The sequence below is a fragment of the Bactrocera tryoni genome, chromosome 5 (assembly GCF_016617805.1).
Source record: "Bactrocera tryoni isolate S06 chromosome 5, CSIRO_BtryS06_freeze2, whole genome shotgun sequence".
NCBI lineage: Eukaryota > Metazoa > Arthropoda > Insecta > Diptera > Tephritidae > Bactrocera > Bactrocera tryoni.
In genome coordinates, this window is record NC_052503.1 from 29,074,033 (window position 1) to 29,101,019 (window position 26,987).

The 26,987-nt window shown below is 34.5% G+C and overlaps 2 protein-coding genes across 4 annotated transcripts in view; one reads left to right on the forward strand and one right to left on the reverse strand.

The window, feature by feature from the left end:
• The window catches only part of LOC120776951 (dual specificity protein phosphatase 19), a 181,590-nt gene that overhangs the window by 109,320 nt on the left and 45,283 nt on the right, over positions 1 to 26,987 (reverse strand). For 2 of the 3 annotated variants that reach the window (XM_040108038.1, XM_040108040.1), the window contains exon 2: positions 12,325 to 12,414. The gene's annotated coding sequence lies outside the window, so the exon portion shown is untranslated. Of the gene's footprint in view, positions 1 to 12,324; positions 12,415 to 26,987 lie in introns of those variants that run through there. The other variant, XR_005705471.1, reaches the window with a different exon arrangement.
• Positions 3,305 to 26,987, forward strand: part of LOC120776947 (breast cancer anti-estrogen resistance protein 1) — a 65,809-nt gene continuing 42,126 nt past the window's right edge. The window contains exon 1 of the mRNA XM_040108033.1: positions 3,305 to 4,424. Coding sequence (XP_039963967.1) covers positions 4,359 to 4,424 — 66 coding nt within the window. The 5' untranslated portion in view covers positions 3,305 to 4,358. The remainder of the gene's footprint in view (positions 4,425 to 26,987) is intronic.

Here is a 26,987-nt window from a genome sequence, read left to right on the forward strand (position 1 = left end):
GGATGTAGATCTACAGGCAAACATTAGAGGAATAAAATGCTACTTTGAAGAGAGAGTTTATTTTGATAGAAAATCAATCTATGCTCAACACAAAGCCACTGTTTTAACCGACTGTCCTCGTTTAGATTGTTGTTTCGCTGCCCTGAGTTGAAAAATACGAGTGATTGACATGCGCTGTCAATTATTACACAATCACAAATGAATGAGTATAAACTCACTTCCGATGTTAAGAAAAAAAACAAGAGAAGGAATCGATTGTAAAACCATAAAGTGCAATTGGAAATATTTTCTTGAAATTATCAGCTAAATTACAGAAATAAAAAGAAACACACACAGAAATTCTTATCTCCACGGATTCCTATCAGCGGTCGCGCTTTATTGATTAGAAATTCGATGAGTTCTGGGAAAGAGGTGTGCCATAAAATTAAAATGTAATGAACTTAGAAGTAACAAAACATACTAACATATGTATATACATACATATACATATACATATAAGTACATATGTGGTACAACAATAGGAAATACCTAATTAGATGTGCAATTCATTTTAATGGAGAATACTCGTAAAAATTAAACCAATAAATGTTTGACATGATTCCGTAGATTTGGAGCTTGTGCATCCTCACATCCGCCGGCATTTGGGGCGCGTACTCAGATGAATATCCGAATAACGCGCTCATTAAATATGCAACGCCGGTGCTGGGTTGACTTTTGGCAAACGCAAACGCAAGCGCAACAGCAACAGTTTGTTGAGATCATTAAAGTTTACATTTTGCCTTCGAAATCCTGATCACGCCACGCAATCGGAGATCTACAACCCACCCCTACATTTTGATTGTTCCAAGTGGTCTTTTTTTATTTATTTATACAAATTCACACACATGCGTATTTCCATATAAAGGTGTGTGTGTGTGCGTGTTCATAAAAATGCCTCCATGTACAGCGCCTTTGTTTACAATGCAAAACCAGTTTGGCGCATAAAAAGAAATCACAATAAACTTGCCCAGGAGTTGTGCACACGACAAGAGTGCCAAGAGACGACGTCTGTCCTGTGAGTGACGTGACATTCGTCGACGGCTGCGGGTGGCATAGCATGTAGCATACATATGCATGTGTTCGAGTATAGACGGCCGTCACACATCTGCATATCATCGTGGTACCCAGTAGGTAAAGTGATTCGTCGATAATTCTTCAACCTTTCTTCAACAATGGTTTCCTTCACTTGCACTAATAAGGTTGGGGATACCAGTTTCCACGACAGTCGGGTCTAAGTAACGGAGCCAGATATTTATCCGGCCAAGGACTATCAACTCGACACTATGCCTCGAATTTACTTTATATATATTTTCTGCCACTACAACAACAACAACAAGCTCGGGGACACATATCTCAACCTTCAGCCGTTAGTTCCTTGACCAGATCGACCTGTCTCTACGTTCACAAGTTAGACATCCAGCGCCTTCTGGCGTATCACATGTATTAATCCTTGAACCTTCCTCTCGATCTTCTCATAGGGTTACGAGAACTAGAAGAATGACTAATTTTCAGCCAAAACAACTCCCTCAGTTATGGCGGTTGCAGACTTTTGAGAGATATTTTTACCTTTGGAAAGCTGATTCAATCCAAAGAAACTCTATAAGTAACATTATTTAGAGCTGATCTTACTGTTCAATCCGGCGAAATTAAGGAGTTCCATCTTGGAGATGGAAACCAAGCCATTGGAAAGATGGACGAATGAAGATAAAATGGAACCAATCACAGTTACAAACAAGACTGTAGCATCACGGGATCAGGTTATTCTAATTTTTAGACTGAAGTGACTCACAGTATAATATTTTTTTTTTTATGTCAATCATAGCGGACCTCTGTTTTTTTAAAACCCCCAGCGACGAAGTTTTATTGTCCGTCATTTTTCGGAGAATATTTCACTTCCCATACGACCGCAATCATTGTCAGAGTAAAAAACCACAACAAAATCCCAAGTCACTAGGGATTTGGGGAAAAGAAAATGAAATGTTGTTGGCAACTTACATGGCAATCAGCCGGCCGGTCATTAAGTACACAGATCCGATATGACTGCCTAGATGTAGATGAATGCATATGCAGAAGCTTCAGACGTGCCAGAACATTGCCCTCCTTACAATAACAGGTTAAGGAACACAATTCACTCTTCTCCAAGCATTTATTTCAGAATGCTTTCATAGAAAATGCGTACTTGGAATCAAATTGTCCACCCACCCATTGCAGACGGAAAGCTCGAGAAAGTGGAGTGACCCTTGCGAAATTTGGTTCTGGATTCTGTAGCAGGTTAAGATCCCATTTGTCCAGAATCGATCCGGACATTCCATGGCTCTAACCACCGCTTTGCATGATCTATAAATCCCACACATCTAACACCTCTCTGTCTCTATGATGCGACCCCGTCAAAGCATCACGTTTCCACGGGCTCCTGTTAGATGACTTTGATAAAATAACTAAATTGCGCATAGATAACTGCTATAATAACAGGGTACGCCCTTTGAAATTATGATATTGCTTTGATGCTTAGAGTTACTATAGACCTAAGGTTGTTCCTTTGACTTTCTCATACTTTTTTCCCACTCCAAAGGCATGAAAAATACATGTTAAGTATTTGCAGACTTTTGGTGTTTCTAAACTTTTCAAAAAGAATATCGTAGGCGTTTCAAGTGTGAATATTAAGACTCTACACTGGTATATTGGAGGTCGCAATTTGATATTCTTAGCTTCTAGAGATCATCATTACGGAAACTCTCTTGTGAAGCTCCATTACTAAAGCTTAAATGTCTCTTACAAGGAAATGTATACATATTTTCTCCATACTTGTGGGAACAGATCAGAAAATTACAGATTCCTGTTAATAAATACGAAAGCAAAAAATTTGAAAATTTTAATGAAAATCGAATTTGTTGTCATTTAAAATTTGTAAACAATTCAACTATAGAAACATTGCATCAGTTTAGCCACAATAATATCTGATTCGGCTGCTGTCGGTGAGTAGTTTAGTAAGAATATTGCATTACCAACGGGATAAGTCACCGACCTAAAGAATTTTAGCCGAATTTATCGGTTAGTATAACCAGTACTTCTTTCAATATCCCCTACACTTAGTCACTTGTAAGATTTTTGGCATTAGCTACTCTCACACACCACCACGTGCGCCATTTAAAAAATCCACCACTTCTACGAAAACACGAAAGCGATGGCAACACCACTTCAGCGCTGTGTGAAACGAGTCGGCTCGTCGCTACGCTTGTTTACCAAATCAGTCGTCTGAGAAACGTTGCCGCAGTAAATACATCGGTGGTGTGTTGCGGTTGCTTTTAACGTAAACGTTTTGCCTGCTCGTTTGCCGTACTGGTTAGCCAGTGTCGTAGCTACACGAGATCTCGTGTTAACTTTTTCGGTACGTTTTGGTTAAGTTTAAACGCATTTGCGCCGTCGTCCGCACGAGTAGCAACGCCAATTGACGGCGAAGCATCCGAAATTTCGAATTAGCTCAGCGGTTTTTGGCGAAAATTTCATTTTTGCCATTATCTTTTTTGGCATCAATTTGATACCCGTGCATATAGGGGTCTTATAAAGTGTTGCTTCGGTGTTTTGTGTCTTATTATTTTTTTTTTGGAACGGCGCAGTCATCGTTATAGTCTTTTGTAGTGAATTGTTACTGCTGCGAATGTACGACAGTGTATATGTGTGCATATATTTTTTTTAATAAAACTTCGAGTCGACTTGCCGTTCATGCTAAACTTGATTTTTAAGCTGAGCTTGCAAAAAAACAAAAAACGAAAACAAAAACAAAAATATGAAACCATAGTGTTTACGGGCGCGAATTCCACATAGAAAAGAAATATACGAGCGCAAAAACAAGTCTGTCTGTCTGTTTTTGTTAGCGGACTTTACGATTATGAGCTGTGAAATTGTGTAGTGACAAAGGCAAAAAAGTGCGCAAATAATACAAAATAATAACAACAAAATTTTTTAATTAACAAGATTTATGAATTGTTTGAAGTGATTGCGACGCGTTAGTGTTGTGGCTCTAGTGCTTTCGGCGACAAAAAATCTGTGCTAAAGCCATTAACTTTTTCAAATCGAGCTTCATTTATTTATATTGTCCTGGATTAAATATACTTAAATAGCTCGATTTTGTGCGCGTTGCAAATAACTGCGGTTTGGAGAAGTGAAAGAATAAAAATTGTGGCATGAAAACAAAGTGTAAATAATATGACTTCATAACTGGAAGCATACACCTGTGTCACTTTAATCAATTTTGCTTGGTGAAATCAGCAAACTGTGTGGCGTAATTTCAAAAATTGTTTTCGAATTATTGCAACAAAATGTTGGATGCCAGCTACTTGCAGGACTATGATGTCCCACGTCCACAAGCCATAAAAATTCAAAAGGTCTGTACTACATATTATGTAATGACAATTAGTTATAGTCGCACATGATGTCAAAGCTGACTTGAAGTAGTTAGTAAAAAAAATATTAAAAAAAAAAATAAAAAACAAAATTAAAAGGATATACATATGTAAAAATATGTATATGGATATAAAAAAATTAAATAAAAAAAATTCAAAATTAAATAAAATAAAATTAAAAATAAATTTAAAAAATGTTCAAAAAAATTATATAAAAAATAAATAAAAATTAAAAAAAATAAATAAAATAAAATTAAAAAAAATTTAAAAAAAAAAAAAAATTAAAATAAAAACACGTATTAAAAATAAAATAATTATATAAAAAAATTAAAAATTAAATAAAAAAAACTAAAAATTAAATAAAATAAATTTAAAAAATGTTAAAAAAATTAAATAAATAAAAACGTATTAAAAATAGAATAATTATATAAAAAAAAATGAGAAAAAAAATTCAAAAAACAAAAAGCTTCAAAAAAATGTAAGAATTAAATAAAAAATAATAATTACCAAAGTACAACTTAATGTCACAGTTAAATGCCAGTTGTGAAATGAGCTAGCAAATAATCATAAAAACTTTACTGCTTGGCATAAACATGTAAATACAAGTATATAATGACAATTTATATACCCTTTACAATATTAGTAATGATCGCTGTGGTTGTTTACTTATCTGTTGTAAAGTCGAAACTGTACCGTTATAGCCAATAAACCTGCCAATACGAAACGAGAACTCGCGTTTACAAAGTTTAAAGTTGACAAAATTGTTGGAACGTTGAAAAATTCTGAAAGATCCTAGTGGTATTATTCCAAAACATACTAACTTTAAGACATAAAAACTGCCAAGAGGTCTGAGTGTAGACGTTCTTAACTTTGTCACCATTTTTTTTAACCTATAAGATGCTACTTATAGGTATATTTTGAAACCTTTATAAAGTTTTCAAAACCCCGATGGCAATTTTGCCAAAACCCACAATATTTAAGCTTGAAAAGCCCAAAATTTTCAATCTCGAAAATGTCTCAAAATCTTTACCTCAAGTTTTCTCAGTTTAATTTTGCACATTGTCATCTTTGCAGAAACCTATTAATACTTTAGAAAGAGACTACATTTGTTCTAAAGATTTATAGCTTAGTCATCATACAGTCAATAAATATTGTAGCGTAAGGTACGGAGTTGAATTATCAGCAGTAGAATACAATATACTGGTAGAATTATTCTATATCAATTTTGCCATACAAATAAGTTGAGAAGAGATCATCTCTAACAGTGCTAAAAATTAAACGATCATCTAGTAAAAATATGCAGTTACTAATTTGTGTTAAAACATAAAGATCTAGCTTCATTTTAGCTTTGGCTGGTGGCAGCTGTTCCCAGGAAAAGCATGTTTCGTAAGAAAAATAAAAAAATTAGACGATAGCACCAAACGTTCTCTTTTGAGATCCCAATGCAGGAGCTGCCTGTTTCTTAAGTTTAGGCTAAGGTAAAGTACTAACTTTTGCATAAGACCCCATAGTTCCAAGAGATACTTATCATAAGTTCACCTAAAATTATCACATAAACTTCAGCCCAATGCCACAGTCATGTGTAAAACATTTTGTAGTGGTTTACGCAACACTGTTATCATACCCAATTAGGAATGTACTGTTCTGTCTCTTATCTTAGCGAATAAATAGCCTTTATGACGATAAGCAGTATGTGTATATAAGTATGAAGTAGGTACATACATATATTCAATATAAATATGTAAAAAAGAATGAAAAGTATAAGAATAATAAAAACAAAATTGCGCGAAGTAACATTATAAGCGAAATAATTTGTCAAATGTTCGAAATAGTTATGAACAAATCGTTCCACTCCTTTCAAGTATGACATCACGAACCAATGTAAATGTCTGTCAAATTCACTTCAAAAAGTGACGAGGCATAACTGTCGTAATCTGTATTTCTATATTTCTTGGAAAAACCAAAAAGACCACCGACTGAGTGAGGAACTTGAAATGATTTTCAAATATTTATATGTTCTTGATATTACTGAAAGACACGTACATGTCTTCGGTACATAATTTTATAGTTCAGAAAGTGTTCATGTGTTAGTGAATTTAAAGATAAGAAAGGACTATGGGAGAGGATCTAATATAGTATTGATCAAAAATTTGGTCTAATCGTTTTATTCATAAGTAAATACTAAGCAAATTTTATTGTCAGGCCAACAACTGATTTTACTACAAACTTAACTTGCCCAATAGTTTGAAATAGAAAATATAACGAAAAATTTGCATGAACTAATCAATGTAAAGATCATTGCCGAAATAATATATGAATATACATATACATACATATATAATATTCGGGGACTTGGAAAAAAATGCTCAGGTATTTAAGGCATTCATTATATCTGACTAAGAGATCTTGGTAGTATCAAGTTAAAGTCTCTGCCGCTGGATAAGTGCGATATAAAGGATAGAGCTGAAGGAAATAGTTCAAGGGGTTATAATGATCGCTCGATTTACGGGACTGTTTTCATTTAAATAATATTTTCGATTTTGAATTATTATATTTAATCTTCTTATATGCGTTTATTGGAGTTTCTTATAGTTAAAATTCAGCTGTAAGCTGTAAGAGTTATCCTCCATTTTAGGTTATAACTCGACCAACAAGTTATAACGCAAAATGTGGGAAAACTCTTACAGAATACGATTTTCTGTGATGTCAAATCCGTTATAAAAAAATGTTCCGAATTTCCACTAAGCAAAAAGTATAAAAGAATCGCCGTTCAACACCGCCATTGAAGGTATAAAAATGATTGCGCAAAACGTTTGTAGCTGCTTAGCAACGAGCGCGCATTATGGCAATTTTAATTACAGGGTACAACTATTGCTGTAATTCTACTGTTGTTGTTGTTGTGTTGTTAAGTTGTCTATTTAATTGTTGGCAATTTGCATTCCCGCATTTTCATAAGGGACCCGACCGGCGCGCCGATTGTGTTAGACACAAGACGCTGAGCCGATAACTTATAGTTGTTGTACTACAGTTAATTCTTTGTAGTTGTTGTTGCTGTTGCAATTTTTAGATCAAAACCGCGATTAGGCAATTGACAGCACACATTTGGCATATGACACCAACACAAACAAACACAATGGGGGTAGCATATGCTTGACTGCACCGCCAGCAACAACAAGCCAACGAACGAATGACTGACCGACCGCAGCGACGAAGCTTGCAAGCAATGCGCTGCAACGATTGAGCTGTTGTTTGTGAAATATGTTCATATGTATTTGTATATGTTCATATATCTGTGTGTTTATATGTATTTATTTGTGTGCCTTGCACTTCATTGAGCCGCCTTTGGCAGTTGCTGATGCCATTTGCCATGCTGCTGCTGCTGCCGCTGTCATTCATCGTCGTCGCTGCGGTTCTTATCGCGCCTCCATGATCGTCAGTATTTTGCTCCTTCTGCCATATTTTGCTCACTCACGCGTCGACGCGAGTCACGGCGCCAAGAATGGTTGTTTGCTGTTTGTTGCTGGCAGCTTGCCGGATGGGGGAGGTGTGTTGGTGCTGAGCAGGCGGCGCACAATTGCAGGTTGCAAGCTTATTTAGTATCCATAATTGCGACATATTGCCGCTCGCTGGCTAAGTGATCTATAAACATTTATGCGAACGCACACACACACACATATACATGTATATATATAATATATACACACATACATACATATGATCAAAAGTATAGGTCGCAGCTTAGCCGCCGATAATCGGACATGTGAATCGCATTTCGCAGCGCGCTGCTCCGCTGGGAAAACGTTCTTTTTTTGTAACTAATTGAAAAACTCGCATAAAAATATGGTTCGCAAAAGACGCGCCATTTCGGGCCGCCATGAAATATGGATTATGCATTTTTATGCAAATCGCTTGGCATTGATTTAGTCGCATTCGTTACGGTTGCATATAAATATGGAAGTAAATATGTGCATAATATGCATTTATATTGAATTAGTGAAATCACAGAATATATCTAAAGTTGGATATATAGAAAGTTATAGATTTATAGATGTGCTTGAAATATAAAATATAGTGAGATATCTGAGACTACTTAGGCGGATGTGATGATATTTATTAGGTCTTCATGCATTATTCTAACTTAATTAATGCAAATGACTATCTTGTCATTTTTTTGAAATTATTTTTATGGAAAAATGCAATGAAATGTAGTCCTGTACTTATATTTAAAGCTAAAATATGCTAAATCTCCTTTTTCGGAAATAATTTAACTTAGTTTAATCAAATCAAATCTTTACACGATTTTTTCTTGAGACACTGTTTTCAAAGTCGATAAAAAAATGTCTCTGAAACGGCTCGCCTCATCGACTTGAAATTTTCACACGAGCTTCTATATATGTACTTATTCGTCAGGTAATGATCGAAAGCATTAAATTTCTAATAATAGTTTTTTTGAGCCACTCTAAAGTGAAAATTTTTCATAAAAAAAAACAATTTTTTTAAAGGTGCCATTTTGTTAAAGTTCAAAATTTTGGCTATTCCTTCGATGCTTACCTCTATTCAACTATAGTTAAAATATTTTTTTTAGTGTTAAGAATTGAGATAGTTTTAAGCAGAAAAATATATAAATCAACTCTTCATTAGACACCTTTTTTCAGAGGCCTTCCTGGAGATCTGCTAAGGGATGATGGGAATCCAAAATTTTTCAAAATAAATCACCGTTTCTTACAGTTAATTGAATTCTCTAAATGTACATTATTATTACTTATTTATTAAAAAAATTGCTATCCAAAAAAAGTTCCTGTAAAACACGTTTTTCTTGACTTCAAGTAGTGAAGCTCAGAACCTGAGTTCTCAACCAAATACGGTAGCGATATATTTTACACAAAAATATCTAAAGTACTCGTAGAACTTGTTTTATAACTTGTAACTCTCGGCAAAACGTTAAACCGTAATCATGTCCCGATGTAAGACATATGTATATGTTTGTAATCTTAATTGGATATACATAGTAATTGTAAAACCAAAAACAAAATAGAGCTTTTCTTGGCAAGCCAGCTCTAAGTCTCTATTATTATTTGCCTTGAATTGCTTGCTCTGGCTGAGATTAAGATCGGAGAGCGGCAAATAATGAAGTGCGAGAGATTTTAGTATGGACCTTTTGATCTGAAAGCTACAAAAATTAAAAACTATTAAGGAATGTAGTACTGTATTTGCTTTCTAAACCCATTTTTTTATACAACGACCTTTTCCGAAAAAGTTCACATTGTCCAATATACTCAAATGTACTCAATTGTACAATTTGAACTTCTGCCACTAAGCACATTAAAAGAAATCATCTGCACCTTTAATCTATGAGTAGTATAATTAGACTCTTAAAGACAGATTACCACAGACCTGACCTGACATAGTTGATCTGAGGTGACTAGGATTTCGTCTTACTTGAAAAGGGCTCGTTGAACTATTCAAGTACAAAGTTGAGACCTTAGTTATTTACGTTCTGTTCAGACCTTATAGATTATTGCTGATGACAGCAAATTAGTAAAAAATAATGAAAAACTTGATCTGCATTGGTGTCTTCAAAGAAAAATATTTGAATTGGACCTAAATAAAAAATTAACTGGCCCCCTTAGCGAAATCTAACGGTTAATGTTCCCAAAACAGAAAACCGCTCGTTTTATGCCATTCAATTACCAAAAGTACTCGAGGTTATGAGATAAAAAACCCTCAAAAAAGTAGACTCTTCGTTTGAAACCGCAGTGTTTCGACTATTAAAATTGACAAAACCGCTCTTAATGTTATCTAATCAATTATGGTTGCTGGCGCCGCTTTGTATCGCCAGCTAAGGCATCCATATTGCTAAGGGATCCTCTTGACCTGCTTTATATTTCGGATAACCAAATTCTTGTGCACCCAACATACAGCTGAACTCCACGCAGACGAAATTCTTTTAACAACAACAGTGCAGTGTTTGAAGAAGAATGCTGTTAAGGTGATAAATAGGTTGAGGTCGTCTAGAAACACACGCAACTAACGAGTCTATACAATATAACAGCAACAACAATACAGTGTAATCAATATAATAGAAAGTACTTTCTGCTCATTAAACACACATTATCTCCTATGGAGAAAATACATAAAAAAGAAAGAAAGAATAGAGAAAGAAATTAAAGGACAATTTTCTAAACGTGTGGTCAACTTCATAGCTACCAAGAAGCGATAAAACAAAGTGGGTACAATCAAAGCGGGAAGGCGTGCGACCAACAAAATGCGTTTGAGGAGAGTTAAAGTGAGAAAATTACTCAAACTCGCGGGGTAACATAGTGACTCATGTATTTGTATCTAACTACATATTATCTATGTATGTTTTTATGTATGTGTGGCTATAAAATATGCACATTAATCTAATCAGAAATGCTTTTAATAGCATTTTTCTTTAAATTACAATTTATTACTTCATTTCGTAAATGCTCACAATTTGTATGTAATAAACGATATATACATATGTATGTATGTGTGTTATATACCCTCATCGACTGCCTTAATTAAATGTAATGAAATATCTGTCACCGCAAGAAAAATGAAAATTGAAAGTGTCCATATGTATGATCTTTTTGAGGGCTGTTTTCCCAACCGCCAGCGAAATTCTAATAAATTAGCTGATAAGCATTGACGAATGCGCGCTGCAGCAATTTTTGAAAAATATCCATTTAGTCGAATAAAAGAAATGTGGCTTCGCCAAACAGCCGCGAGGCACTGCTAATCAAATATTGTAGATTTTAGTTTTTTTTTTTTCAATTTCTTCAAACGTTTCATGGACGTAATCACAATAATCAATTATGCCAGTGGCATGGAGTTGAAGATTATTTATGATTTTATGGGAATTGCATATTGCATACATGGGTATAAGCAAGATATGCAATATTCCCGGTAGGAATTTTGAAGTGTCATGAAATTTTATGATTAAATAGGAAACAAAATTTTTAAAAAGCCGAATGAATGTAAAATTATAATTTGATAGCGTAGCATCCGTTTAACGACCCTCGAGCATGATGAAACGAACAATGAATTGGTATAAACCAAATAAACTGGTATAATTTTTTAAATATACCTGTCTAATTTCCCCACAAAAAAGCTGGTATAATTGGCTCTTTAATTGGTATAATTTTTCCACTCTGGCGAGTGATGATTCGAACAAAAAACTGGCATAAACCAAATAAGCTGCTATATATTTTTCTTTAAATTCACCTGTCTAACTTTCCCACAAATAAATCTGGTATAATTATTTTTTTAATTGGTATAATTTTTCTACTCTGGAGAGTGAATAATCGAACGAACAACTGGTATAAACCAAATAAACTGGTATAAATTTTTTAAATACACCTGTCTAATTTCCCCATCAAATAAGCTGGTACAATTGGCTCTCTAATTGGTATAATTTTTCCACCTTTGCGTGTGATGAATCGAATAAAAAACTGGCATAAACCAAATAAACTGCTATATATTTTTCTTTAAATTCACCTGTCTAACACAAATAAGCTGGTATAGTTGGCTCTCTAATTGGTATAATTTTTCCACTCTGGCGAGGGATGAATCGAGCAAACTACTGGCATAAACCAATAAAACTGGTATAATTTTTTAATAATTTTACAATTTTCCCACCAAATAATCTGGCTATCTAAAAGGTATAATTTTTCCTACTAATTATACCAGTATTTTTAATTTGTATTTACTGACTAAAGCAAGCGATTAATAAGCTAACCAAATAATCTCTTAAGCTAATTTAAATTTTTTTTAATTTTTTTGGACAAGAGAGCAGAGCAAACATATAGACATATGCTAAAAATAATTGAAAAAGAAAGTACTAATCGAAGGTATCACTTACCATAAATTTCACATCACTTTTGCTCCACTAAATCATTTATCACTATTTCACTATTACTATTTTTCACTTTCAAAATATGAATTCAAAAACCTGCAAAAAATAAATAAATTTTATAAATTATACAAAAACAAAATAAATATTAAAGCATACTAAAAAAATATACATACTTATACAATACGAAACTAAGATTTCAAAATCAATAAATCGGAGAAATTATGTATGCATGTCTCATATAATAAAATTTCTGTTCAGTCATACACTGGTGGTTATGGAAAACTTACAGCTATAATATGGTTATGACTTGGTTGGGTATGAATTGTTAACGAAAATAAAAGTAATAATTGCTAAGGAACTTAAAGGCAATATCATATATAATTTCAGCATTATTTCACGACTTTAACACAAAGAAATAATGTCTTGCATAGCGATTTCAAAAAACAGCTGATAACAGACATAGGCCAGAGTAAAAAATTTTTGAAAACGAAAAAATCATATTAGGATGAAATCCACGGGAAATGAAAAATAAGATAACAAAAATTAAGGCTATAACTATTAACGGGGAATTTGAGGTCGTGAAAAGGAAAAGAAGGAGCGTGGCTGAAGAATGGTGGGCTAAGAATGATTCATCTCGATTCCTGGCAATACTACGAGTTCTATAGAAAACATGCATATGGCAATGTTGTAGTTTATGAAAAAGTTTATAACTTCTGTATACATACTTCTTTTCACATAACCTCAAAATGAATGTGAAAAATTCAAATAATCGAATTTGAATTTTTTTATTTTTATTTTCTACAAATTTTTTGTTTTTTCATAAAATTTATTGAAGTCTTACTTTCTCATGCCTCAACCACACTGTATTTTTTAACGATTAAAAACTGTTTTTTTATTGCTACTGCTACTAAATAATAAGTAGATGAAATAAAAGAAAGCACTTTTGAATCGATTGATCTTAACAGACGTCCCTTTAATACGAAAAAACTGCTTATTTGTCGAAATCGCCAATATCAGATCGCTAAAACAGATATTTTCTATAAAAGCCGATTGATCAAAAACATGTCCTATATGGAAAACTGCTTTATTTGACCAGGTATCTTCATGAAATTTCGCATAGAATATTTTTCAAGGCAACGCTCTAATCTCTGAAGAAATTTCTCATATCGGTTCACTGTAGCATAAAGCTGCCATACAAACTGATCGGTCAAAATCCTATGCTTGTACGAACAGCTCTTTTATTTGAGAAAATATCTTCAGGAAATTTGGCGAGTATTATTATCCAAGATAATTTTACAATCTATGATTATATTGTTCAGATCGGACCACGATAGCATTTAGCTGCCATACAAACTGATCGATCAAAATCATATCCTTGTATGGAAAACTCTTTTATTTGAGAAGATATCTCCGCAAAATTTGGCATAGATTATTATCCAAGGCAACGCTATAATATCCAATTATATTGCTAAGATCGGACCATTATATCGTGCGGCTGCCATACAAACTTGACAATCAAAATCAAAATAAAGATCCTTTTTTACACTTTTATTCTCGAAGAAATCCAGTTGTGAAGGTATTTTATAGCTTCGATGTCGAAGTAAACGTTTTTTCCTCTTTCTACACTTTAAACCTCCAATTTGCAGTACAAATATTTACACCAATTCAAAGCTGAGCTTAAGAACCTTACTTCCAAAGGTTACCTGTCGCATTATTTGTGACCCACACTGTACATATAGTGGCACACGCGCATATACTGAAGTACGCATGCATGTAAGCGTCAATGCTGTGTTTGTGCAAAATATTCCGCCCCTATTAAAATGGCAATACATCAAATGATCATCTCGACAAAAAGCAGCAGAAGACAGCAGCAAAAAGAAACAGCAAAAAAATCAAATCCTCATCTGCATAGTTATTCATCATCGCTTGTGCTGGCAACAGGCAACAGCCAAACGCTGTGGTGGCCACTAGGCTGGCTAGGAAACTTGATCGGGGCACATTGTAGTCATTTAGAAAATTAAATAAGCGCTTTTAAATCGAGCGCATCCCTCCGCCCAATCCGACGGGCTACTCAAACGCTGCGAAACCATGTCGAAGTGCAGATATGTATATTTCTATACACACATACATATATCCACATATTATATGTATATACAACCGTGATACATGCTGCACATAAGAAAGGCGTTTGCGGCTGCGCCTTCCTATGTCGGAGGCTGAAATCGAAGAATGCCTGGCAGCATTTTCGCACAAATGTATTAATTGCAAGTTGGCAAGTTAGTCAGCACTAGCGAACCAGCGCGCTAGGCTAGCCGGCAATACATGCACACATACTTGTATGTGTGAATGGCATATGTGTACTTCCCCCCATTCAGTCGGGCAGTCAGTCAATCAGGCCGGTGTTTACTATCTCACTGCCTAGTTATTTATGGCATACATGTTGTTGCAATTGTTTGTTGTTGTTATTATTATTGTATCCGTATGCTAATAAAAATCGGCCGGCTAGACTTGCCTTGCTTGGCAGCATCTCGCACCGCATCCGACACTGATACCCAACACAAGAGCGTTCGAGCCCGCGCTGCCCGCCTGTCAAGCCATCAGTCACTCATGCCATGGACCAGGCAGCGCCGCCAGCAGCAGCAACCATGGCGTTGGCAGCAGTGACGGCGGCAGCAATTACTTTTCGCTTTTGCGCACATTTGGAGCACCATTTATATTAATCTCACTTGGGCAGCGCTCGGTGTCTACTGGCTTGCCTCCTCTTTTGTAGAGAGACAGCTTGCATGCTGCACATATACCATTTGTATGTATGTGCGCGCGTATAAGCGCAGTGATCTTTGCAACGCCAACAATAACAATTTCCACTGCCAAGTTGTTATTGTTGTTGATCTACGTTGGCGCAGAGGAAGTGGAAGCAGCAGCAGCATCGCGTAACATTGTAACTGCTCTTCTATGGTTTTTGTTGTTGTAATTTATGTCTAATCGCTTTGTTGATACCTGAGTATTATCTGAGCACTTATGTGTCTGCAATATCGATCGACGGCAGGCAACAACAACAACAATGAGGGGAAAATAGTAAGCTTTGTTGTTATTGTAATTGTTGCTATTGTATACAGCTGCGCGCTCTACGCCTTTAATTACAGCGTACTTAGTGTCAGCAGCTGTTAGCTTAAAACAGGAGTTGTGTAATTGAAACCCTCCGGATGCGGTGTGCAACACGCCCAAGACCCCCGACAAACCCCACCACTTTCAGCAAAGATTGCAAAGCAGCGCCACAGGCCTAATTGCTGCGATCGCACATACATATCTGTGTGTATGTATGGCATGTGTGTTGTTGTAAGTGAGTTCGTTGTTGGCTGTTCACGGCTCCATGAAGTTGTTAGTTACCGGCGTTGCTAGCCCTCGCTTGCCAGCTCATGCGCATCGTCATCGACGGCTCATGTTCTTGCGCATGTTCGCGTTCTTGTTTGCATCTTGCTGCGGCATTGTCTTAACCGATTTTGTGCTCGGCGCATACTTACACCACACACGTGGTCCACTAATTAGACGTTATTTATCTAATTTGTAGTCAAGGCTTAAATCAAGCGCGCACGTTGCACCACTAATGTATGGAGATATCGTATCGAGGTTACAAGCAGATAAAATACGGTTTGTTATCGGTTTATTGTTTATGAAAGTAGAAACAGTTGCTATGGCGCGTTGCCTCTCTCCTCTTCCAATCCCTAGCGCGCTTACTCATCCTAACCTCGACGGCAGAGATAACCATATGTGATAATACGTGATGTGATAAGTGCTAAATGTGTTTCCCATTTTTTATTGTCTTTGTGTTTTTCCCGGGTTTAGTGCAAATTTGTAGAGAATTTAGGACACGAGTAGGTGCTGTTTGTGGCGAGCAAATCGCGGCATTTGCCACAGTTGTTAGTGCAATTAGTGTTGTTGTGCTAAAATGTGCCGTAAAGCGCACTGAAGTTGGTGACATGAAGGAGGAGGCTACTCATTAGCAATCGCCAGAATGTTTGGTGTATAGTATAAATCTGTGAGTAACTCCAACTTTTGATAGGGAAGTGTCTACATACAACTCGGCATGACAACGCAGTTCGATTGAAAAATCACTGTTTTAACATCAAAACTAGACCTAACTATAAACTTTTCTTATACTACTTTAGAGAACAGTCTTAGCGCTTTTATTTTTTTATGTTTTTTACGAGAGATCCCCGTACTATTTTCATAATGGATTTTGAACGATCTTGGAGTTTTTGTGAAAGATTTTTAAACAGAGTTCCTATAAAGTTAACAGTACATTTTTAATACAATACTAAAAGTCCATAAGTATTTTAAAAAATATATTAGCCTTTATGATGCCGTTTGAACTCCTTTAATTGTTGTTATTCGAAATAGGTCGATTCATACAAGTTTCAAGTAGCTACAGAATGGTTTACAGTTTGGAAAATAGAACGTATTGTTGGATCATATGTACCCAACGCTGTTCTACTGTGATCGTTTATAAAACTAAAGATCATTTTAATGTTCACAGAGGTTTCATACACTGACATCGATCCAAGTCGCCAAATTGTCACTTTGTTCTTTCAGAAGAGTCCAACTAATTTTAGTTATGAACAGGATTATGGGTACAATAAAGCAATACATCAGAACCGGTTTTTCTAATAGAATTCAGAAAAGAACGAAAAAAAGTTTTAGCAAAGTCACGAAGTCATATGAGATGGCTTTAAATTAAAACTTTGGGAGTTTTGAAAGTCTTGAAAGAATGTCGATGAGAGAACAAAAAGGGTACCGATTGCTTCCTACTGCTGTAGAGGAGCCATTAGCAAAAGATGGAGGCTCTCACTGAAAGTGGTTATCTGGCTCTACGACACTATAGTCAAGCCACTAGAAAACACCACACTTGCACTCATCAGCAAATGTGGAGCACTTGCCACATTGCCCGTGCACATGCTCGGAAAGTAGCCATACACCTTAAAAGTTGCTATCAGACTCAGAGAGTCTGGGTTTCTAAAGAACACGTGTCTGAACACTCGGAAATCTTCGCTCACTTTGACTTCGTACCAGACTACTTGATCATGAAGTCGCCAAATCGAGTTCTGTCGGCTCCTTCTCTACCCATATACCGGCGAGGGAGTTGTGGGTGGGAAGAGGTCGTTGAAGGAGAGGGCAGCGAGCTTGTAGTAGATGGTAGGTTTACTGCTTCGGAGTGCAGCCTCTTACAGAGAAGTGAGCATCCACTCAGAAAGCAGAGCGGCGATACCAGCATGAACTCATTAACAGTGCATTCAGGGCTGGTCAACGAGTGCATAACTTCGCTATCAATAGCATCGAGTGTCTTTGTGTAAAGACTGGTAAAGCTGATGAGCTAGCAAGAAAAGCCACCCTAGAACCGCTTTCAGTAGAATAGGAGCGGATCGATTATTAACCGTTTTACTAATTTGTAATTTCGAACACAGGAGTTCTTCTTTTCTGTGGCCTCACAAAGGACTAAAATATATGTAGTAGTTCACGTGCGATCTTTGATCAGCCATCTAAGCTAACCTAACCTAAACTTATCTGTAGCAACCGCTAAGGTTTGGCGTGTTTTTATGAGCTTGTCGATTTTTGTTTGTAAAACGCTCACACTTCGTTGCTTGTTCTAGGATTCTTGTCCAAAAACAATACTGTAATGATGCCTCCATATTCGCCAGTTATGGTTCAGTGTGTCTTTTTCTTATTTCCAAAAATAAAGGAACTTCGTTATTACAAGATAGATAGAGGAATAAGACAAGAGAGATGAAAGATGTCAACGAAGTATCACCTAATAAGTGCCTTTAAAATTATTGTTTAGAGAAAACGCTTCAAATAAGACGAAATATATATCTTAATGGGCTTGATAGCACAACAGTTTTCAGCGAAATATGAAGGTACGTTTAGGTATATACATTTCGACGATTAATAGGCATTATACAATATAAAGTAGTGCAGTTTGTGATCGTAAATTGCTTATTATCTTACTTAAACGAAGCTATGGCTTCTAGCCTTCGGATAGTATTGGCCTTAAGGATCATACCATAAATCCGGCTAAAAATAGTACTGAAAGGGAATTAATGAATTAATATTATTCGTTTAACATCTTTTTTTATGGTAGGAGGAAGCAAGGAAAGAACTTTAATCCACTAAACCTAACCTATTCCCAACTCATATATCTCCCACAGAACCACCGGTTTATGTATTAATTCATGGGAGAGAGAAAGACTTTAAGTCTCATCTATCATATGGATTGATTAACGCCTAATATACTGTATATGCCTAAGTTTTGTCATAATTAGAGCTGACGCTTTGCTGATAGCTTCCCATTTACCTGAGGACTGACACATGAGTGCAGTCAAATTGTCCACCGAAAAACTACCGCAAGTGAGGTTCTTAACTTTTCCCTTATATTTCAAACACGAGGGCATTGAAAAAATACGCGCTAAGAGTCTTCTATGTATTCTGTACACGTCGGAGAGTACGGACTAAGGTCATGATGTAATCGGAACAGATAGCTTCTAAAGCATCCATGTCCAATCAGTATTTGGGATAGGTGAAAATCTAGGTCCTTATGTTGCTTATCTATTCACAAGACTAGGATGTCTAGGTCACCTTGTTGCCTATCTATTCACAAATGGATGCCTGTTATTATTCTATGGGTCCACCATCCTTTGGTTGACGTTTGCCACCTTTGTTGCCACATTGTGATGCTTTTGGTTCTCTCCTCTTTTTTACGCCTACAGACGGCTGTGATAGCTGAATCGGCCCAATCGGGCGAATTAATCTCCCTGGATGTCAATGGGCGGCATACTAGTTAGAACTTCAGCAGCGTCGGAAAGCACTTCTTACTCGTGAGCCTATGCACAGCGTTAATTTGTTTAACGTTTGTAGATACGTATGTGAAATAAAATTAATGGGGGAAATTGGACGATGACTAATAAAATTTTTCTAGTGATTTAATCTTTAAATCGGCAAAGATATTGCATACAGAGATCATCTGGATTTACTATAATTAATGATACAATACTTTGTTCTCTGTTGGCTTTTTAAGAGTCCAGTTTCTTACTAATTCTACGAAACATATTATACATATCTTAAGGGTTCATACGTTCATAGGCTCTATACTCTAGCATCTAAGTTTTTTATACTCAATAAAGGCCTGGGACCATTTACAATTATTATTAATTTTTTTTTGCTATATTTTCTAATTTTTTTTTTTGTTTGAAAATGTCTCATGTGTGCATAAAATTTATCAAACATCTTCATACCCAACCTATCTGTGTGTGTATTATTAAAGAAATTCAAACATAGGTGTTTACATTGATAATAGCAATAGATTAGCGTTTGAGAAGAGAGGTTTCTATTAGACTAAAGCTGCTATTAAATATTAATAACTAGTTTCATGAACATACATAGATGTATGTATGTAGATATACATACATATATATATATTTATATGTACACATCTGTGTGAGTTTGTATGCAATATCGAGGAATAATAACTAATATTTACGGCAAAAGGAGATCATAGCAATTCATGGCTTGCAATTATGACAAACTGCCGCTAGCTATGATTGTTGTTCAACAGCAACTATTTATTTGATGGAAAAGTTAATTGTTCAATTAAAATGTATGCGTAGATACACGAACATATACATATGTATATAATGTATGTATTTATAAGAAAATAAATTTTAATTTGAGTGAATTTATAAATGATGAATGAAGATGTTGATGTGAGTTTATATGTAAGAATGTATGTACATATGTATATATACATATCTAGATATGCATGCATATAGTATGTATGTATGTATGTAGATTTCGTATGAAACTAAATTAACTATGAAAAAAATTAGCTTGGCTTTCATGCGAAGTCTGGCTGTCAGATTGACGTCTCTGGCTTCGCTCATTTATTTCTTTTTTTTTTTGTTGTATTGTCTTCTTTTTAATTTTTGCTCAATTGAAAAACCGCAATCGTTCAATTGTGGCTGCCACAATTTTTACGTCACACAACCGGGTTGAGGTTTTCTTCGAGGTTTCGATATTTTGCATGTGATTTCCATATTCAAACATACATATGTACATACATAAACATATTTAAATTGATTGTTAAAAAAAGAGACTACCGCAAAAACGGTGTGAAACTTATGCAGACATGAAATATTTATGCGCACACATACAAATATATCGTCACCTAAAATGCAAAAAAACGTATCATCAAAAAAAAAAAAAAATAATCGAAAACCGCTATCACATATAACCATTTTATAACTATTTTATAACCAAAACTCAATTGTTTTTGAATATGAGTGTATGATAACCAATATATAACCATTTTATAACCAAATTCAAGTGTCTGCTAACCAATATATAACCATTTTATAACCAAACTCAAATTTTGTTTCAATCAGTGAGTGCATGATAACCAATATATAACCAAAACTTAAATTTTGTTTCAATCAGTGATTGTATGATAACCAATATATAACCATTCCATAACCAAAACTCAAAATTTTGTTTCAATATGAGTGCATGATAACCAATATATAACCATTTTATAACCAAAACTCAAATTTTGTTTCAATCAGTGAGTGCATGATAACCAATATATAACCATTCCATAACCAAAACTCAAAATTTTGTTTCAATATCAGAGCATGATAACCAATATATAACCATTTTATAACCAAAACTCAAATTTTGTTTCAATCAGTGAGTGCATGATAACCAATATATAACCATTCCATAACCAAAACTCAAAATTTTGTTTCAATATGAGTGCATGATAACCAATAAATAACCATTTTATAACCAAATTCAAGTGTCTGCTAACCAATATGTAACCATTTTATAACCAAAACTCAAATTTTGTTTCAATCACTGAGTGCATGATAACCAATATATAACCAAACTCAAATTTTGTTTCAATATGAGTGTATGATAACCAATATATAACCATTTTATAACCAAAACTCAAGTGTTTGCTAACCAATATATAACCATTTTATAAACAAAATTCAAATTTTGTTTAAATTTCAGTGATTTCTTTAAAAATGTTTTTCCTTCGCCTGTTAACTTGTGAAAAGTGATGTTATGTCATTTTGCATTTTAGTTGACGATATATTTGTATGTATGTCATAAATGCCATATGCCATGCTCCAATAATTTGCCTTACAAAAGACTTCCATTGAAGGCACTTGAAAACCGTGACCTTATGCAATGCATATGCCCGCTGAACTGGACATAACCACACACATACTCAAATAAACATACATGCATACATATATGAAAACAGTAGTGCCGGCCAGCCGAAGTATTGAAGAACTTTCAATTGCGTAATTGCCTTGATTTTAAGCGCATTTTTCCGCAATCCACCAATATTCAAATTGTCTGGCATTTATGCATGAAAAATGTTATTGGAATTCCAAACGGAAGCTAGTTTATGGAAACAGTTTTATTTTTACGAGAATTAGCAATTGGGCGCAGCGCATAAAATTGACCCAATTGTAATGCGGCCGTTTACAACAGATCGGTAGATATGTATGTATGTATATATTTAAAGATTTTTATTTATTTTTGTTGCTTTTTGTAAATAAAATAAATTTTATATTGAAATTCTGGTCGTTCATGCACTTTACGCACATACCAACGCAGCCTAATGAGTTTGTGTTTCGCATGAGAAATCCTTGCAACATATGTACATTCACACACACAAAAACCGATATATCGCTATTTATGTATTTATCATGCAGCGTGAACTCTGTTGAAAGTTACTCTTTCTTGTAATTATTTTACTTTACTTTTTCCTTTCCTTGTTTACGTTGCTTATGACATGTTGCATGCTTGAGTGTCCGTGTGTTGCAACTAATCGTAAATACTCTGTTATACCTTTGTAAGTTTATGAACTGTATGCATATCAATGGGCATGTCTGCATTGGCAAGGGCTAGGCGGCAACGCATGTGTCGAGGTGTTGCAAGTTGCCGCCAGCATGTTGCTTTGTGTGAAATGAAGAAGTTGTATATGCATTCCAGACGCGACGTGACATGAAGTTATAATTTTGCTTACGCCATGTCAATGTTCTACCTTTTTTCTACCAATCGGTTTTAGTCATTTTTTTAGCAACATACTACTTATCTACATACATACATACTATGTATTATATACATACATACACATGTATGTACATATCTGCTTATCTGTCTGTTTGAGCATATACCGTCAGTGATGGGCATTTCATTTTAAAAGCAACTACTGAAACTATTATTTGTGCCGGTACCTGTATATACATACATATGTACATAAATATTCAAAGTAAAATTTAACTTTTTGAATCCCGAATTTTTCGGGATCCCGAAAATAATAAGAGTGCTTTTTTTAATTTAAATTTGTAAATCCCGAAATTTCGGGATCGGAAATTAATCTTTTCGGGATCCCGAAAAGAATAAGCGTGCTTTTGCAACGTAAATAAAATAATTTTTTTACATACATTTATATATAAAATTCATGAATCCCGAAATTTCGGGATTAAGAATTCTAGAACGGAAAAATAATAGCAATGCTGTTGGAGATTTACTAGTTTTTACTTGTATATAACTTTTCAAAGTAAAATTTAAATTTGTGAATCCCGAAATTTCGGCATTAAGAATTCTGGAACGGAAAAATAATAGCAATATTGTTGGAGCTTTACTACCATATTAGGTACATCTTTTGTTTCAAAAACCACGTAATGCTTATTTCATTTAAAATTCAGTATTCAATAATTTTATTAAATAATAAAAATCGGTTTTCAGAGTTAGGTATCTTTGTGAGTAAAAATAATGGGCTTGAAGCTCTTTAACTACCATATATGTATGTATGTATGTATTATAACCAGAAAAAGTTTTAAAACCTTAGTGGTAACAGATTAGCTAGCGCCAAAGTTCTTATGATCCATTTCTGTGCTTATTTCATAAATAGTATATACAATTATATAGACATTACGGTCTTGCATGTATACATATGTATGTACAGGTATGTATTTGAACCCATAAACGACGTAAATGCTTGTAGTTAGGCCACTCACGTCACACGATTCGTTATCAATTGTCGCTTTTGGCGAAACAACTCATAATCACATATTAAATACCATGAGTGTTATGTACATATGTAAGTACATATATATACGCATATGAATATTATCTATGAATATATGCAAATTCATATACATACATATATGTACGTATGTATGTACATTTGCACATTTCTTTTTTCTATCATCCTTTATTTATTGCGCATTTCAAACGCACATTGGGCGAATCTCCAGACAGGTGTCGACATTATCGTTTACTACACGCTACGGCTATATGTATGTTGGTATGTACATATATAAAAGTACAACATATACGAATATTCAAATCATTATTTACCTAGAACATTCCCGACATGCATTCGCTTTGCACTACTTTCGCACTGCGAAGTGATAAGCATATTTAAGGTAATTGCAAAAGCGTTCTCATTTCCAGTTCTTTTTCGAATTATGTGCACTTATCGCACTAATTGCTCGTACTTACGAGTCCAAGCCTTAATTAAGTGTGAGACAAGTAACAAGTGTGGTTAAGCTAGCCATTACTTCCAGCTTTGCCGAGGTATAAATAAAAAATAGCAATTTCCATAGTTATGATAAAAACTGATTCCGCTTGGATATTGGACATAAGGGGAATATAAAAAATTGGAAATTTAAAGCTCATTTTTGGCAGAAATATATTATACCTCGATGCTAAACTCTAAAAATTTTGTTTTACGAACATGAATAGAACAAAAATTCTGTCTTCATCTTCAAAAAAAGTTTGCAAAAAAGTTTGTGAAATATTACATATTTATGTAGTTTCTAGTGTTTTTGAGATTGCCAAAAAAATTAAAATAAGAAAGCAAGAAAACAAAATACCAAAATCTTACTTAACTCTTTAAAAGATTTAAAGTATAATGTAAACTTCAATGTATGTTCAAGAAGTTAAATCTTTTATATTTTCAACCTGTGTTTTCTCCGTTTTATTAAGCATAATTACAATAATGATAATTTGTCAGAAAATCAAGTTTTCTGCACAACTTTCTCAATATATTAGACGATAACCGTAATTTTAACCAAAATTTTGGAATATAAAATCCTACAAATCAATAAGGTATAGAAAAGGTTAATAAAAAAAATTTGTTATTTTTCAAAAAACCTTGTAGCCTTAACTATTTTCACTAGAACCCATACATTTTTCAATGACGTCTTGAGATAAGAGTAACTCGGCTTTATCGAAGCAGTTAGTACTGCTATTTAACAACAGTTAATTTTAGCGTTGATGTCAAGTGTTTACTTCTATGATAATATATCAGTTTATTAACCAGTACAAAGTTTAGTACCAATTAACAAGAAGTTAAAGAGTGCAATTAAAAAATAGTTAACGAGAGTTCGTGTCTGAGAAATATCAGTATAAATACTCGTATAAGAATGAATGGCAGTACTAATTGATAGGTTATGAGGTATAGAGATATGGGGATAAATTTGTGATTCCGAAACGCCGATTTTTCTAATTACCTAAAAATATTATTTAGATAAAGCAACAACGTTTTTATTCAGTATTTCATAAATCGGGATCCCGAAATTTAAACAATTTATAATCCCGAAATCCCGATTTTTCCAATTACTGAAATATATTATTTTGTCAAAGCAACATCCCTTTTATTAAATATTTCAAAAATCGAGATCCCGAAATTAAACAAAAATTTAATCACGAAATCCTGATTTTCATTTATTATTTTAAAATATTCTTTAAAATATTATTTAAATACAGCTAATTGTTTTTACATAGTAATTCAAAAACCGGGATCCCGATAAAAACATTGTACAATCCCGAAATCCTGATTTTTCTAATTACTTATCTAATAATATTATTTAGATAAAACACAATATTATTTATTCAATATTTGAAAAATCGGGATCCCGAAATTAAAATTATGTGATCCCGAAATCTCAATTTTTCTAATTGCTTAAAAGTATTATTTACATAAAGCAAAATAAAATTTACAAGTAATTCAGAAATAAAAACATCGGGATCGCGTAATTTTAATAACGTGTTTCGGGATGCTAATAAATTTTCAAGCTATTATCAGTCATTATCTCGACGATCAATCAAAACACTTTAATTGGCATATCAGAAACATTTCTAAAATCAAGCATACTACATTCAATAAAAATATATTTTATAAGTAGTACGTACGTAGGTACATATGTATGTATGTATGTATGTATGTATCCTACGTGATTATAGCTCTTGAAAATAAACTTGTTAAAAAATGCAATATTCAAAGTCCGCAACAAGCGTGCAAACAATAGAAACTGAGATAAAGTAAAGGAAAATAGCAAAAAACAGTTATGCATGTGACCTTGAAGCCAACAAAAGCGGCAAGAGAACAAGCTAAAGCAGCGCCGAAAAATCTTTGCACAAACAACTAACGTCTAGAGCGTTGCATAAGCGTAAATTTTAGCAATTTCGCTAATAATATTTAGCGAACAAATCAATTAGCGCGCCCTGGTGTATGCTGGCTTAGTTGAGCTCGGCATGCAAGCGCTGGCCTTTGGAGCACAAAGCCTAGGAGCCAAATTGGGGCAGAGGTGTGGATAAAAGGCCGAAAATTGCAAAAACAAACACATATACAAAGGCAATTGATTGGCAAGCGAGATTTCGACAAGCGGCAATTAATCAGCGCCAACTAAAATGAATGAAATGCAATTATTAGGCTTGAAAGCGTGGAGAAATGCTAGTAAGCGGCCACGCGCCGCTAGCGGGCAATAAAAACGGGGGAGGGAGAGAGAGATCTCACGTCTTTGATTTTAATCAACTAACAAATAATAAAAAAAAAATTAAATAATGATTGCTTTTAACGAAAAAATTTATCGCCCAAAGCAGTTCATTAGCGCTCGTTGACAATCAAAATCGTGACTGAGCTTTCAATGAAAGCATTACGGCAAATCACTCTTCTAACGAAAGCACCGACGACGCTCGTGCTTAACCCTTTTGCGCTGCTGAAAAAATTTACTTTTTTTGATTGAATTATCATTTTCAACGCGTGGTGAATAATTTAATGGCTGATTATCATTTTCACCACGTGGTGAATAATTTTATGGCTGATTTACATTTTCACCACGTGGTGAGTAATTTAATGTTATGCCACAAAATTACAAAAAAAATAAAATAATTGTTTTTAGTACTCTAATGCATGTTAAATGATAATCAATTTCGACAAAAGCGTCCAAAAAGCATATTTCACTTACATACATACCGATATTATACGTACATATGTATGTAAATAGCTTGTTTGCTATTCACGTAAAATTCGACGAATTCGTCAAGTGCACCACCGAAGAGTCATAAGCAAATTAAACCTTTGGAATCTCCTCGTTACACATAATATGCGTGACGCATACTTGCTGGCATCCGGTGCGCAACGCAGTACAACGACACGACGCAACGCAATGCGAAACGACGGCAATCAGTTAACCGGTTCAACAATGCCGGTATGCAAAGAGGCGCCTAAGCCAAAGCTAATCTTGAATGAGTACACTGAGTGTTCGAGTATGTAGATATGTAAATACGAAATCATTCGAACAGCCGAAGTAGTAGAC